We start from the raw sequence: 13,710 nt of genomic DNA, 5'->3' as shown, positions 1-13,710 counted from the left end.
TTAAAATACTATTTGCTTTCAAAGCACAGACTAGCTCACTGGTCAAAAGCAGAAGTGAACTCAAGGAGTGAATGAAGGTTAACTCCACCCCTTAGCACAAGACACTCTAACCTCAGAGCTCATCATTCCACATTTCACTGTTTCATTTTTTAACCCTTTACTCCAACATCTCTTAGCACCAGTCCTGCATTTACCCCAATGTGATCAACATCTCCATCTGTGTGATATTGAAGTTTCACCAGTCAAAAATATTAAATACGAACATTCTATATTAATACATAATCAAAGTATTTCCAAGTACTATTATTGAGCTTTTTGAAGAATACTTCCCAATTGTGAAGAAACCTAACACAATGGAAGAAAATGACAAAAACTTTTTAAGATTTATTTGAAAGTCAGGGTTACACAGAGAGAGCAGAAGCAGAGAGAGAGGAGAAGCAGAGAGAGAGAGAGAGAGAGAGAGAGAGAGAGAGAGAGAGAGAGAGAGAGAGATCTTCCATCCACTGGTTCACTCCCCAAATTGGCCTCAACGGCCAGAACTGCACCAAACCGAAGCCATGAGCCAGGAGCTTCTTCCGTGTCTCCCACGTGGGTGCAGAAGCCCAAGGCCTTAGGCCATCTTCTTACTGCTTTCCCAAGCCATAGAAGAGAGCTTGATCAGAAGTGGGGCAGCCGAGTCTCGAAGCAGCGCCCATATGGGATGCCAGCGCTTTAGGCCAGGGCGTTAACCCGCTGTGCCACAGATCTGGCCCCAACAAAAGCATTTTTGAATGGCAGTGAACCCTATTTTAACTCCCTATACTCAGCCAATTCGCAGCTGTGCAACTAGACCTGAACTGCTCAAGCTACATTAGATTATATTTATAAAAGGGAAATATCACACCCACTGCAGAATGATCAAATAAAACAGATGCATATGAAAAGTACCTTCTAATCCATAAAGCAGTTTATATAAGTTAATCTAACTTCTACAAATAATAAACTGTTTCACAGAGTAGGTAATCATTTAGTATATACAACTAAACTATACACTGAAAATTTCATTTGGTGAGAAAACTTTTCAAAGTTTACTTTTTATCTGCTATAAATTGTGCTATTATTATCCCTAATGAGAACACCGCTCAGAATAAAGAAAATGAATATTTTATTTTATGCTTGTGGACGTTGTCGATACATGTAATCTGTAAAATCTGCAACTAAAATTAAATTTACTAACAGAAGAACAGCTTGACTTCCTAGAAGAGCACATTCTGCACAACACATGTGACTGACCACACCGATGCTACTCAATGCTGCTCTTAAGAGAACTGGGGTAGCCAATGAACCAGCAGATGCATTCAATAGAATACCCCTAAGTAGCATTCTCTTGAGATATTTTTTCCTCAAGAAATAAGCAAAATACCTAGTAATAAACTTGTGGAACCCTCAACAACAGTGGGAAATCAGAAAGAAAATATTTGGCCTTCGGGGAACATGGTAGATGATTTTACCAGATGCAGAGGAACACATCCCCTTTCCATTAGATCTGTGGCTTTTGGGAAAACAAGCATAGTTTATCCATGCTTTCCCAATGCACACTTTTTCCTTAGAAGTACTTTGAGAAAACTTATCCCTCTAAATCAATCACTCCTCATGTAAGATGTAAAAAGAACAGTCAACACTGAATTTCACAATCAGGAATGCCTTCACATCCACTACCTCCACTGTTAGAATAAACATCAACAAATCAAACTAGGGAATGGGCATTAGCCACAAATCCCTGGCAAATAGTGCGGAAGGATTCAGTGCCAGTTTTGCAACCAATTCTAGTTTCCTGCTAATAATGTGTGCCCTGGAAGGCAGCAGGTGATGGCTCGATTACTTAGGTCCCTGCCACCCACATAGGAGACCTAGACTGAGTTTCAGGCTCCTGGATTCAGCCTCACCCAGCATCAGCTGTTGTGAACATTTGAGGAATCAACCTGAGGATGGAAGATCTTTCTTTGCTTGTCTGTCTCTCTTTCAAATAAAAACGAATATAATTATTTTTAAAAAGAAAGCCAAATTAGAATAAGCAGTCTCCCAAAGTGTTTTGCCATGATGCAATAATAATAAGAAAAGAGGGGCTAGAGTTGCAGTGCATTAAGCTGCCGCCTCCAACACCAGCATCGTTTATGAGCGCGCCAGTAGAATTCCCAGCTGTTCCACTTCCGATCCAGAAATCAGCAGGAAATGATCCAAATTCTTGAGAACCTACTGCCCCACACGGAGTTCCAGGCTCCTGGCTTCAGCCTAGCCCAGTCCCAGGTGGCACCACCACTTGAAGAGTGCACCAGCAGAAGCAATATCTGTCTCTTCTCTTTGCACTATTCCTTCTCAGTAATTATTTTATAATGTATATCAGTACTACTACCTGCAATGGATCAATTATATGTTAAGAAGGCATGCCCAAGCATTTTTTAACTGACAGAATACAAAATAAAAAACCTTTAGAAACCATAAAAATAAAGACTCTTTTCCTATAGCTCAAAAATCCTACCTGGTATGTGATTACTTTTCTATTAGGTTTAATGATGATGTGGGGTTATACAGAAAAAAATTTTTATTCTAGGTACATTAAGAACTTTGGATTTAGGAAAAAAAAAAAGCATATCAAGAGAGAGAGCCAATGTGCCATACTGGGAAATCTCAAGTAAAAAGTGTTCACTGTACTATTCTTGCAACAGCTAAGTATGTCAAAATTTTAGAAAAACTTTCCACATTTTTTTTAAAGATTTATTTATTTGCTTGAGAGGCATAGTTACAGACAGAGGGAGAGACAGAGGTCTTCCATCCACTGGTTCACTCCCCAGATGGAACACAAATGGCCAGAGCTGGATCAATTAGAAACCAGGAGCCAGGAGCTTCTTCTGTGTCTCCAACACAGGTGCAGAGGCCCAAACAGCTGAGCCATCTTCCACTGCTTTCCCAGGCCATAGCAGAGAGCTAGATCAGAAGAGCAGCAGCTGGGATTTGATCCAGTGATACAATGCTGCAAGTGGGTTTAGCCTACTGCACCACAGCACCAGACCCCCAAATTTTTTAAATGTTATCAAACGGAATATTACTTAGATTGTAGTTAGATTTATGACATACTTTTTTATCTAGGTAAGTACAAGTGATCTTAAACTACATGAAATGGATTAATTAGCAAGTCAACATGCATTTTAGAGGAAGAAGGGACTAAGTGGCATCAAGTACATCAATTTAGATGGCACCACTGACCTAACAGTGGCTCCACCCAACAGAAAGTCAAGAAACTTACAAGTTCAAAATGTATTTTATTCAGTTACTTTCATTCTCCCCAATGAGAGAGCCAACAAAAAGGTTTTTTAAACCCCTACTTCTCTTCTCTGACTCCTGTCCTACTAGCTAATATTGGGGAAAACATTACTAAAAGCACAAATACTTACATAAGCACTGCCCCCCCCATTTCTAAGCAAGAAAAGCGTATTTAGCTGAACTTTCTGCAACAGAGTAACAAACTGTGCAAGTATTGAAAAGCAAATAATATGAACAAAAATTAACGAGATGAGGACAAACAGTGGTGAAAGTTACCCTTGCTTTTCAGTACTGTAACATACATTAGCAATTACCTTTTTTTTAAAGATTTTTTATTTATTTGAAACACAGAGTTACAAAGAGATGTAGAGACAGGGAGAGAGATCTTCCATCTGCTGGTTAACTCCCCAGATGGCAGCAACGGCCAAAGCTGTGCCAATTCGAAGCCAGGAGCTTCTTCCAAGTCTCCCATGCGGGTGCCGGGGCCCAAAGACTTGGGCCATCTTCTACTGCTTTCCCAGGCCACAGCAGAGAGCTGGATCAGAAGAGGAGCAGCCAGGACTAGAACCGGCGCCCATATGGGATGCCGGCGCTTCAGGCTAAGAGCATTAACCCGCTGAGCCACAGCGCCGGCCCCAGCAATTTCCTTTTTTCAGATTTATTATTTACAGGACTATCGCTGTAACATAGCAGATAAAGCTGCCATCTGCAGTGCCGGCATCCCATATGGGCACCGGTCAGAGTCCTGGTTGTTCCACTTCTGATCCAGCTCTCTGCTGTGGCCTGGGAAAGCAGTAGAAGACATGGACCCCTGCACCCATGTGGGAGACCAGAAAGAAGCTCCTGGCTCCTGACTTCAGATCAGAGTAGCTCCAGCGATTGGGGTCACTTGAGGCATGAACCAAAGGATGGAAGACCTCTCTCTGCCTCTCCTTCTCTCTCTGTGTTACTATTTCTTTCAAGTAAATAATAAAATAAATATTTAAAGAAAATGTATTACTTACATGAAAGGCAAAGGTACAGGGGGAGGAAGGCAGCGGGGCCAGAGCAGGGAAAGAGAATGGGTGAGAAATAATCTTCCATTTGCTGATTCACTTCCCAAATGGTTGCAGAAGTAAAGAACCTGGAACTCCATCTGGATCTCGCACATGGGTGCAGCGGTTCAAGCACTACAGCCATCGTTTGCTGCCTTCCCAGATGCATTAAAAGGGAGCTGTATCAGAAGTAGAGCAGCTGGGACTCAAACTGCCTGGAATGCAGGCATCATAAGAAGCAGCTTAATCCACCTACCACTCATCAGCCTTTTTATTTTTTACTTTTGACAGGTAGAGGTAGAGTTAGACAGTGAGAGGGAGAGACAGAAAGAAAGGTCTTCCTTCCGTTGGTTCACTCCCAAAATGACCACTACGGCTGGCGCTGCGCTGATCCAAAGCCAAGAGCCAGGTGTTTCCTCCTGGTCTCCCATGGGGTGAAGGGCCCAAGCACTTGGGCCATCCTCCACTGCACTCCGTGGCCACAGCAGAGAGCTGGACTGGAAGAGGAGCAACCAGGACTAGAACTGGTGCCCATATGGGATGCCAGCACCGCAGGCAGAGGATTAACCAAGTGAGCCATGGCGCCAGCCCCCAGCATTTTTTAAATATTTATTTTATTTATAAGATCGACAGAAAAGGAAAGACAGAAGCAAAGTCATTCATTCCCCAAATGGCCACAGTGGAGCAGGCTGAACCAGAACCAAGCCAGGAGCCAGATCTCCAACTGAGTTTCCCATGTAGGTGGCAAGGCCTCAAGCACTTGGGTCATTTCCATTGCTTCTCCAAAAGCATCAGCAGGAAACCGAATCACAGGCAGAGCAGCTAGGACCTGAACCATTGCTCCAGTGTAAAATTCAGGTATCAAGAGCGGCAGTTTAACCTGCTGCGCCACACACTGACCCCTATTTAGCCAATTTTCTGTGTGTAACTGCAAGTTACTAAAAAAAACCAGGATGCTACTCTTCGTTCTGGAAAAGCAGTTCTCAATAGTAAAACACAATCCATTTTTTTCTTTTCTTAAAAGTTCACCCTAGCACAGCACACTTTCTCAACAACAGCTTCACTGTCTCATTCAGGAGAGACTAGCCCACTAATGCAAAGACAGGTTCCAGGGTTTCCAAGTCAACTGCTGCCTGTAGTATTTACAAGCCTATCATCTGATTATTTTCTACCCTAAACATCACAGATGAATCATCTTTTTTTTTTTTTTAAGATTTATTTGAAAGGCAGAGTTACAAAGAGACAGGGACACAGAGGGGAAAAAAAGTCTTCCATCCGCTAGTTCTCTCCAGATGGCTGCAACAGCTGAAGCTGTCCTCATCCGGAGTCAAGAGCTTCTTTCAGGTCTCCCACATGGGGGCAGGGTTCCAAGGACTTAGGCCTTCTAACACTGCTTTCCCAGGCCAAATCCAAGAGCTCGATTGGGAGTGGAACAACTGGGACTCGAACAATCACCCACATGGGATACTGACAATGCAGGCAGCAGTTTTACCCGCTATGCCACAGTGCTACCACTTATAGATAAATCCTATAATCTTTCTCTATGTCACTTTGCCTTTCACATAAATAAAATTGGCTTTAAAAATACGGTGATTAAGAACACAATCAATGCATGCCTGTATAAAAACAGATAACAGGTAACGAAACACAGACCACATCTAAATTATTTGCTGTACAGACACCCTGCTTTGGAGTAGACTAGTTACTTTTACTTTTTTACCTTTAGTATGTACAAACTTCCTAAAATCTTTTTAGAAACACCAACCTTTGTTGTATGTCAGATTTTCTTTTTTTCAAATTTTCTTAATACAGAACAAAGTTGCCTCCAAAATATGATTTTATACACTTTGTATGTTTAAACCATTCATAATTATATTCCCTCAGCTACTATGTCACAGAATTCTAGGTGACACACAGGTATCCTACTAATTTACTGTTAAGAGAAATAGACAACCCAAGCTAAAGAAGAGTAAATACTGTATTTGCATTGAAAACCCAAGATACAAACAAAATCCACTGAATACCCACAGATTTTGTGGTTGAAATACTTACGTAATGAACGTCGTCTTTTGTTCTTTAATTTCCTCCTTTTGTTCATTCCAGCTTTAGAAGGAGATTCTTCTTTGGCCTTTGGCTGGCTAGAAACTTTGGAGGAGTTCTGCTGACTGAAGTGTGTGGGTACATGGCGAGCTAGCCCTCCCTGAGAAGCAAAGCTGGCATTGCAGCCGCCAACAACACACTGAATGAGAATAAAAGAGGAAAAGGATGTCAGTGATACTGTGCAGAGCATGAGCAGAATTTCAATGAGATGATACTTAGTAACTCAGAAGTAGACTGGTAGCCCAAAAAGAACTGATTCCAGAAAAGAAGCATGAAAAGATTAACATAGGCCTTTCATTTTAGAAATAGACCAAGTTGCCCAAGAAAATATACATGAGGCAGTGGCACAACAGGAAAATAAAATTCAAGTGTCCTGACTCAACAGTTTGCTGCTCTCTCCACTGTATTGAAAAGAGTGGGATTTTCTTTCCAGAAAAACCTGGCTTTGGATTAATCACTTGTATAACAGGAACAATAATTGCTTTCGAATTAATCACTTCTATAACAAGAACAGTAACTGCTTTTGATAACCTAGCAATTACTTGGATTCCCTGGATTTAAAAAAAAAAGATTATTTATTTGGAATGCAGAAAAAGAGAGAGATCGAAGGAAGGAGGGAGGAAGGGAGGGAGGGAGGGAGGGATACAATGACCATCCAACTGCTACTTCACTCCCCAAATGGCCACAAAGGCCAGGGCTGAACCACGCTGAAGCCAGGAGCCAGGAGTTTCTTCCAAGTCTCCCACTTGGGTGCAGGGGCCCAAGCACTTGGGCCATCTTCCACTACTTTCTGAGGCACATTAGCAGGGAGCTGGATTGAAAGTGGAGCAGCTAGCACTTGAACCTGCACCCCCATATGGGACACTGGCGTTGCAGGCAGTAGCTAAACCCATTACATCAAAACGCCAGCCCCGTACTCCTGGATATTAAAACTATTTTTATCTTAGGGGCCGGCATTATGACGAAGCGGGTTAAGTTGCCACCTGTGATGCCGGATCCCATGAGCACTGGTTTGAGATGTGGCTGCTCCACTTCCAATCCAACTTCCTATTAATGTGCCTCGGGAAACAGCATAAGATACCTTAAGTATTGGGCCCCTGCCACCCATATGGAAAACCTGGATGGAGTTTCAGGCTTCTGGCTTCAGCGTGGCCTAGCCCTGACCTTTGTAGCAATTTGGGGAATGAAATCAACAGATGGAAGATATCTCACACCTTCTCACTGTCTCTCCCTCTCTTTTTCAAATAAATAAATCTTGAAAAAACATTTTTTAAATCCTAAGACACACAGATAACATCCTACTTCAAAACCTTCACTACCTCCCTACCCTTCTACACTGTTGTAACAGGTAAGAAGCAGTCCAGTAATAACTTTTAAAGAATTTTCTTACAGGGGTTGATGTAGTGACACAGTGGTGAAGCCATGGGATACGCACATCCCATACTGGAGTGCTGGTTGAAGTCCCAGCTGCTCCAGTTCTGATCCAGCTTTCTGCTAATGCACCTGGGAAAGCAAGACATAATGGCCCATATGCAAGAGTCCTTGTCTCCCCTATGGTGTTCCATGCTCCTTGCTTCAGTCTGGCTGTTGCAGGCATTTTTGGAACAAACCACAGATAGAAGATAACTCTGTCTTGCATTTCAAATAACTAAGTCTTTAAAAAAAAATTCTTACAAACAAGTTAAAACTAGGGGTCAGCATTGTGGCAAAGCAAGTAAAATCAGTGCCTGCAATGCCAGCATCCCATATGGGTGCTGCTCACGTCCTTGCTGTTCCACTTCAGATTCAGCTCCCTACTAATGGCCTAGGAAAAACAGCAAAGATGGCCCCAGGGCTTAGGTACTTGCCACCCATGTGGAGGCCCAGAGGAGGTTCCTGGCTCCAGTCTGGCCCAGCCTATCACTGCAGTTATCTGTAGGTGAACAAGCAGAACGATCTCTGTCTCTCTCTCTCTCTCTGACACTGACTTTCAGATAAACAAATAAATCTTTAAAAAAAAAAAAAAAAAGGAAAGCATGTAAAAACTATTAAAGCGGGCGGCACCGCGGCTCACTGGGCTAATCCTCTGCCTGCAGCGCCAGCACCCTGGGGTCTAACGCCGGATTCTGTCCAGGTTGCTCCTCTTCCAGTCCAGCTCTCTGCTATGGCCTGGGAAGGCAGTGGAGGATGATGGCCCAAGTGCTTGGGCCCTTCACCCACAGGGAGACCAGGAGGTCTCCTGGCTCGTGGTTTTGGATCGGCACAGGGCGCCGGCCATGGTGGCCATTTGGGGGGTGAACCAACAGAAGAAAGACCTTTCTCTCTCTCACTAACTCTGTCAAAAAAAAGAAAAAAAAATTATTAAAGCCAGCAACCCTCCTAGTGAAAGCATTAGCCTCAAGCAGCCCTCCACCAGTTCCTTTAAATACTGTTCCTTTAGCCTCTGATACCTGCAAGACTGAGCAATCAAAAGGCTAACTACCTAAATCACAAGGCAGATCTGCCACTCAAACAACAAATGTACAACATTCAGATGTTACAAGAAATATGAAAGAAATGCTAAGGGGGCGGGGGGATGGGGGGGGGGGGGGGCGCGTGCTGCAGCACAACAGGTTAAGTTGTAGTTTGCAGTGCCTGCATCCCATATGGGCACTAGTTCGAGTCCCAGCTGCTCTACTTCCAATCCAGCTCTCTGCTATGGCCTGAGAAAGCAGTACAAGATGGTCCAAGTCCTTGGGCCCCTGTACCTGCATGGGAGACCCGGAAAAACCTCCAAGCTTCTGGTTTCATATCAGCCCAGCTCTGGCCATTGTGGCCACTTTTGGGAGTGAAGCAGTGGATCCAAGACCTCTCTTTCTGCCTCTGCCTCTCTGTAACTGCCTTTGAAATAAATAAATATTAAACAAAAAAAAAATTCTACTAAGTGTGGCATGGTACATTCATGGTTTTGAAGTACACTTCTGTAATAAGCAATTTAAATTTCTATTTACAATCTGATACATAGGATGTTTTTAGTGGCTAAATTAAGTATGTTTGGGATAAGTTGGGTGTCTGAATCTAATTCTTCAACTGCAACATTTGTGTAATCTTGACAAACTGCTCAACATTTGAGGAGTATTTTCAGTACAGGAGTTTTAATGGTTTGCTTCTGCCACATACAATATATTTAGCTGATGAATCCATGAAGCTATTTTGAGTCTATGAAACAAGACCAGTCTGATAAGAAACATATACCATATTTGGAAAATTCATTATCAAAAAAGTATGTTCCAGCTTTATTAATTTTGATGACACTGAAAAATATTGGACTATATCAAATATACTTAAATTATTCATCCTTTTCCTTTTAATTTTATATTCATCTGGCCCAGGAAAACTTAAAATATGTGGTTTGTATATATTTCTATTAGATAATCGTATTATCGAATAACCCATACAGGGGACCAACACTGTGGACCAGCAACACTACTGGGGATAGCAGTTGAGTCCTGACTGCTCTGTTTCTGATCCAGAGCCCTGCTAATGTGCCTGGGAAAGCTGTTAAAGATGGCCCACGTAGTTGGGTCTTCGCCACCCACTTGAGAGATCCTCATGGAGCTCATCTCCTGGCTTGGCCTAACCTATCCTCAGCTACTGCAGTCATTTAGGGACTGAGACAGCAGATAGAAGGTCAGTCTCTCCCTCTCTTTCTCTCTCTCTCTTTCTCTCTCTCTCAAGTAAATAAAAAATCTCACCCCACCCCCACCAAAAAAAAAAAAAAAAGCCACACAAAACACAATACTTACCTTTCACACCTTAAAATTTTGAAATTATCATCCCTGTATTTCCTAACATCTTTTTCTAAAATCATAGATTAAATCAACATCTATTATAGCTGATGTGTCAGTTACTTATGGGAATACAAACTACAATTAAGACTGTACTTCTGGGGCCAGCGCCGTGGCACAGCAGGTAAAGCTGGTCCTCCTACAGTGCCATAATCCCATATGGACACCAGTTCAAGTCCCGGCTGCTCTACTTCCAATCTAGCTTTCTGCTATGGTCTGGAAAAGCAGCACAACATGAACCAAGTCCTTGGGCCCCTGCACACACATGGAAGACCCAGAAGAAGATGCAGGATCCAGGCTCCTCACTTCGGATCAGCCCAGCTCTGGGCACTTCAGCCATTTGGGGAGTGAAACAGCAGATCAAAGATATTTCTCTCTCTATCTCTTACTCTTTCAAACAAATAAGTAAATCTTAAAAAAAAAAAAAAAGATGGTACTTCTGCCTCTGTAATCTTGGTCCAGCATTGGTTTATTCAACAAATCTACTGAAAAACACTCTTTCAAATACTGGATTAGCTACTTGATTATAACAAGGCAGGGATTACAGTAATAGTTCAGACCCAAGCCCTTCAGTTTAAATTCAGAGATTTTGTGATCACTCCACCATGGGTTATCCATAAAGAGTCCCAGTAGGTTCTGGAAATCCTTTTTTTCAACTCAACAAGAAAGACCCTAGCAGCATCTAGAACTCAGAGTAATCATCCAAGGTTTATCTTCATCAGTGAAGACTTCACAGACAAAAATCAATAATGGGAAAAGAGAACTGCTTCATCTCAGATTTTGGTCATTCATCAAGCAAGAATCATAAATTTTTAAAGTTAAGAATAAAAAACAATTTAGAATGAGAATGTCCTTTTAAAAGAAACAGAATGGGGGCCAGCATCATGGTATTACAGTTGCATCCCATATGGGAACCAGTTTACGTCCCAGCACTCAGTAATTTCACTGTTCAAATATTCATTTTATATTTTCACTCACACATATAACAATGAACAACGGAACACAACTCATGGTATTCTGATGAAAAAACAACTTGTTTCAACCATTAAGAACCGTAACACACTGAACAGACTACTTTATATGTTCTACCTCTCAAATCCACTAAAACCCTGCTGCTGCAATGGTTAAGCAGTTGTCCTGAAATCTGAAAGGTGGAATGAAAGGGAGTTATCAGATTTGTTGGAATGAAGCAGCATTAAGACTGTCTTTGTGGTATGAACACTGTCGTATTCAAAATTATATTAAGTGATGTGATGACCTACAGGGGATACTGGAACACAGAGTAAAAAGTACCCATTTCACAGATGTGGTATCAGCAGGTAGTCTAAGGGAAAACAAAACTTCCAGACAAAAATGTTGGTTCTTAGCTTTGACAAATATGCCAAAGTAATAAAAGTTGAGAACATCACAGGACTGAGTAAGGATACAGATACTCTGCACCATCTTTGCAAATTTTCTATAAATCTAGGTTATTCCAGAATAAGTCTTTAAAAATTCCAGGTAGCAATTAAAATCTATATAAAACCACAATGAGCACAAAGCACACTTCATTAGAGAACGACAAATAGTGTGTTACACCAGCACCACAAGTTTCTGTGATGGGATAATGAGGATATGAGACTACTTTAGGAGCAGAAAATGTTAGAAATGAAGATCTCGTTACACAGGATGCAGTGAAGTAACAAATTTGAATTTTCCTAGTCAATTAGGCAAGAGAAAGAAAGGACACCCAAATTAGAAAGGAAGGACTGGTGTGGTGGCAAAGTGGGTTAAACCAGTGCATGCAAACTGGGATTCCATATAGATACCAGTTCAAGCTGAGCTGCTCCACTTCTGAGCCAACTCCCAGCTAATGTGCCTGGGAAAACAGCGTAAGATGGTTCAAGCACTTGGGCCCCACGCCTGCCACCCATGTCAAAAACTCCTGGCTACTGGCTTCAGCAGGCAAAACCGCAGCCTTTGTGGCTCTTTGGGGCAAGAACCAGCGGATGGAAGATCTCTTGCTCTCTGTCTCTCCCTGATTCTCTGTGTAACTCTTTATTTATGTGAAAGAATCTTTCAAAACAAAACTATCATTTACGAAAAACATACCACATCATTCACTTTCTAAATATTCTACTTATCTTTTTGTTCTGTAAAATGTTAACATATTTAAAATGAAACACTTCTTGGTTTTCCTAAGGTATGTTTGTTTAGGCTATATGGATTCTATATAGATTACAAAACGCTGAAAATGGACTATTCAATTTACAATTTAAAAAATTAACATTGTTGGGGGGCTGGCGCTGTGGTATGGCAGGATAAAGCCCTGGCCTGAAGAGCCAGCATCCCACATGGGCACCGGTTCTACTCCCAGCTGCTCCTCTTCTGATCCAGCTCTCTGCTGTGGCTTGGGAAAGCAGAAGATGGCCCAATCCTTGGGTCCTGGCACCCGCATGGGAGACCCGGAAGAAGCTCCTGGCTCCTGGCTTCGGACTGGTGAAGCTCTGGCCATTGCAGCCATCTAGAGAGTGAACCAGCGGATGGAGGAACTCTCTGTCTTTACTTCTCTCTGTGGCTCTGTCTTTCAAATAAATAAAATCCACATATTCAACGCAATCCCAAATGTCAAACTATCAAACACATTCTTCACAGAAATAGAAATAAAATTCCAAAAATCTGTACAGAACCATCCAACACCCTGAACCAAAGCAATCCTCAGCAAAAATAAAACTGTAGACACCACAATACATGACTTGAAGCATACTACGAAGTTACAGTAATCAAAACAATACAGTACTTGCATAAAAACAAATACCAAAGAAACAGAATAGAGAACCTGAAAATAAATCTACATATGTACAGCAAACTAATTTTCAAAAAGGCACCACTGCATTGGAGAAGGTCAATCTTTTGAATAAATTGTGCAACAAAAACTGGAGATATACATTTAGAAAAATAAAACTCAATTTCCTCTCACCATATACAAAGTTGACTCAAAATGAATCAAAGATTTACATTTAAGATCTACAAATATCAAACTACAGAGGAAAACATGAGAAAGGCTTCAGGACCCTGATCTGAGTAAAGAATTGTTTATAAGAACCCAAAAGGCCAAGCAGCAAAAAACAATAACTGATTACATCAAATTAAAATACTTTTTTGTTTTGCTTTTTTTGACAGGCAGAGCAGACAGTGAAAGAGAGAGACAGAGAGAAAGGTCTTCCTTTTCCGTTGGTTCACCCCTCAATGCCCGATACGGCCGGCGCACCACGCTGATCCAAAGCCAGGAGCCAGATACTTCTCCTGGTCTTCCATGCGGGTGCAGGGCCCAAGCACTTGGGCCATTCTCCACTGCGTTCCCAGGCCACAGAAGAGAGCTGGACTTGGAAGAGGAGCTACCGGGACAGAATCAGGCGCCCCGACTGGGACTAGAACCTGGGGTGCCGGCACCACAGGCGGAGGATTAACCTAGTGAGCCGCGGCGCCAG

General features: G+C 42.1%; 1 protein-coding gene across 9 annotated transcripts in view; it reads right to left on the bottom strand.

Moving 5' to 3' along the window:
• Positions 1-13,710, bottom strand: part of AEBP2 (AE binding protein 2) — a 170,397-nt gene that overhangs the window by 109,551 nt on the left and 47,136 nt on the right. For all 9 annotated transcript variants that reach the window (XR_011379009.1, XR_011379010.1, XR_011379011.1 and 6 more), the window contains one exon: positions 6,387-6,573. Coding sequence is in view for 6 of the 9 variants with exons in the window: in XM_070049445.1 (XP_069905546.1) it covers positions 6,387-6,573 (187 nt within the window). In the remaining 3 variants the exon portion in view is untranslated. The remainder of the gene's footprint in view (positions 1-6,386; positions 6,574-13,710) is intronic.

Source organism: Oryctolagus cuniculus, chromosome 9 (assembly GCF_964237555.1).
Source record: "Oryctolagus cuniculus chromosome 9, mOryCun1.1, whole genome shotgun sequence".
NCBI classification, from domain to species: Eukaryota; Metazoa; Chordata; class Mammalia; order Lagomorpha; family Leporidae; genus Oryctolagus; species Oryctolagus cuniculus.
This window is presented reverse-complemented; position numbering and strand designations above follow the sequence as displayed.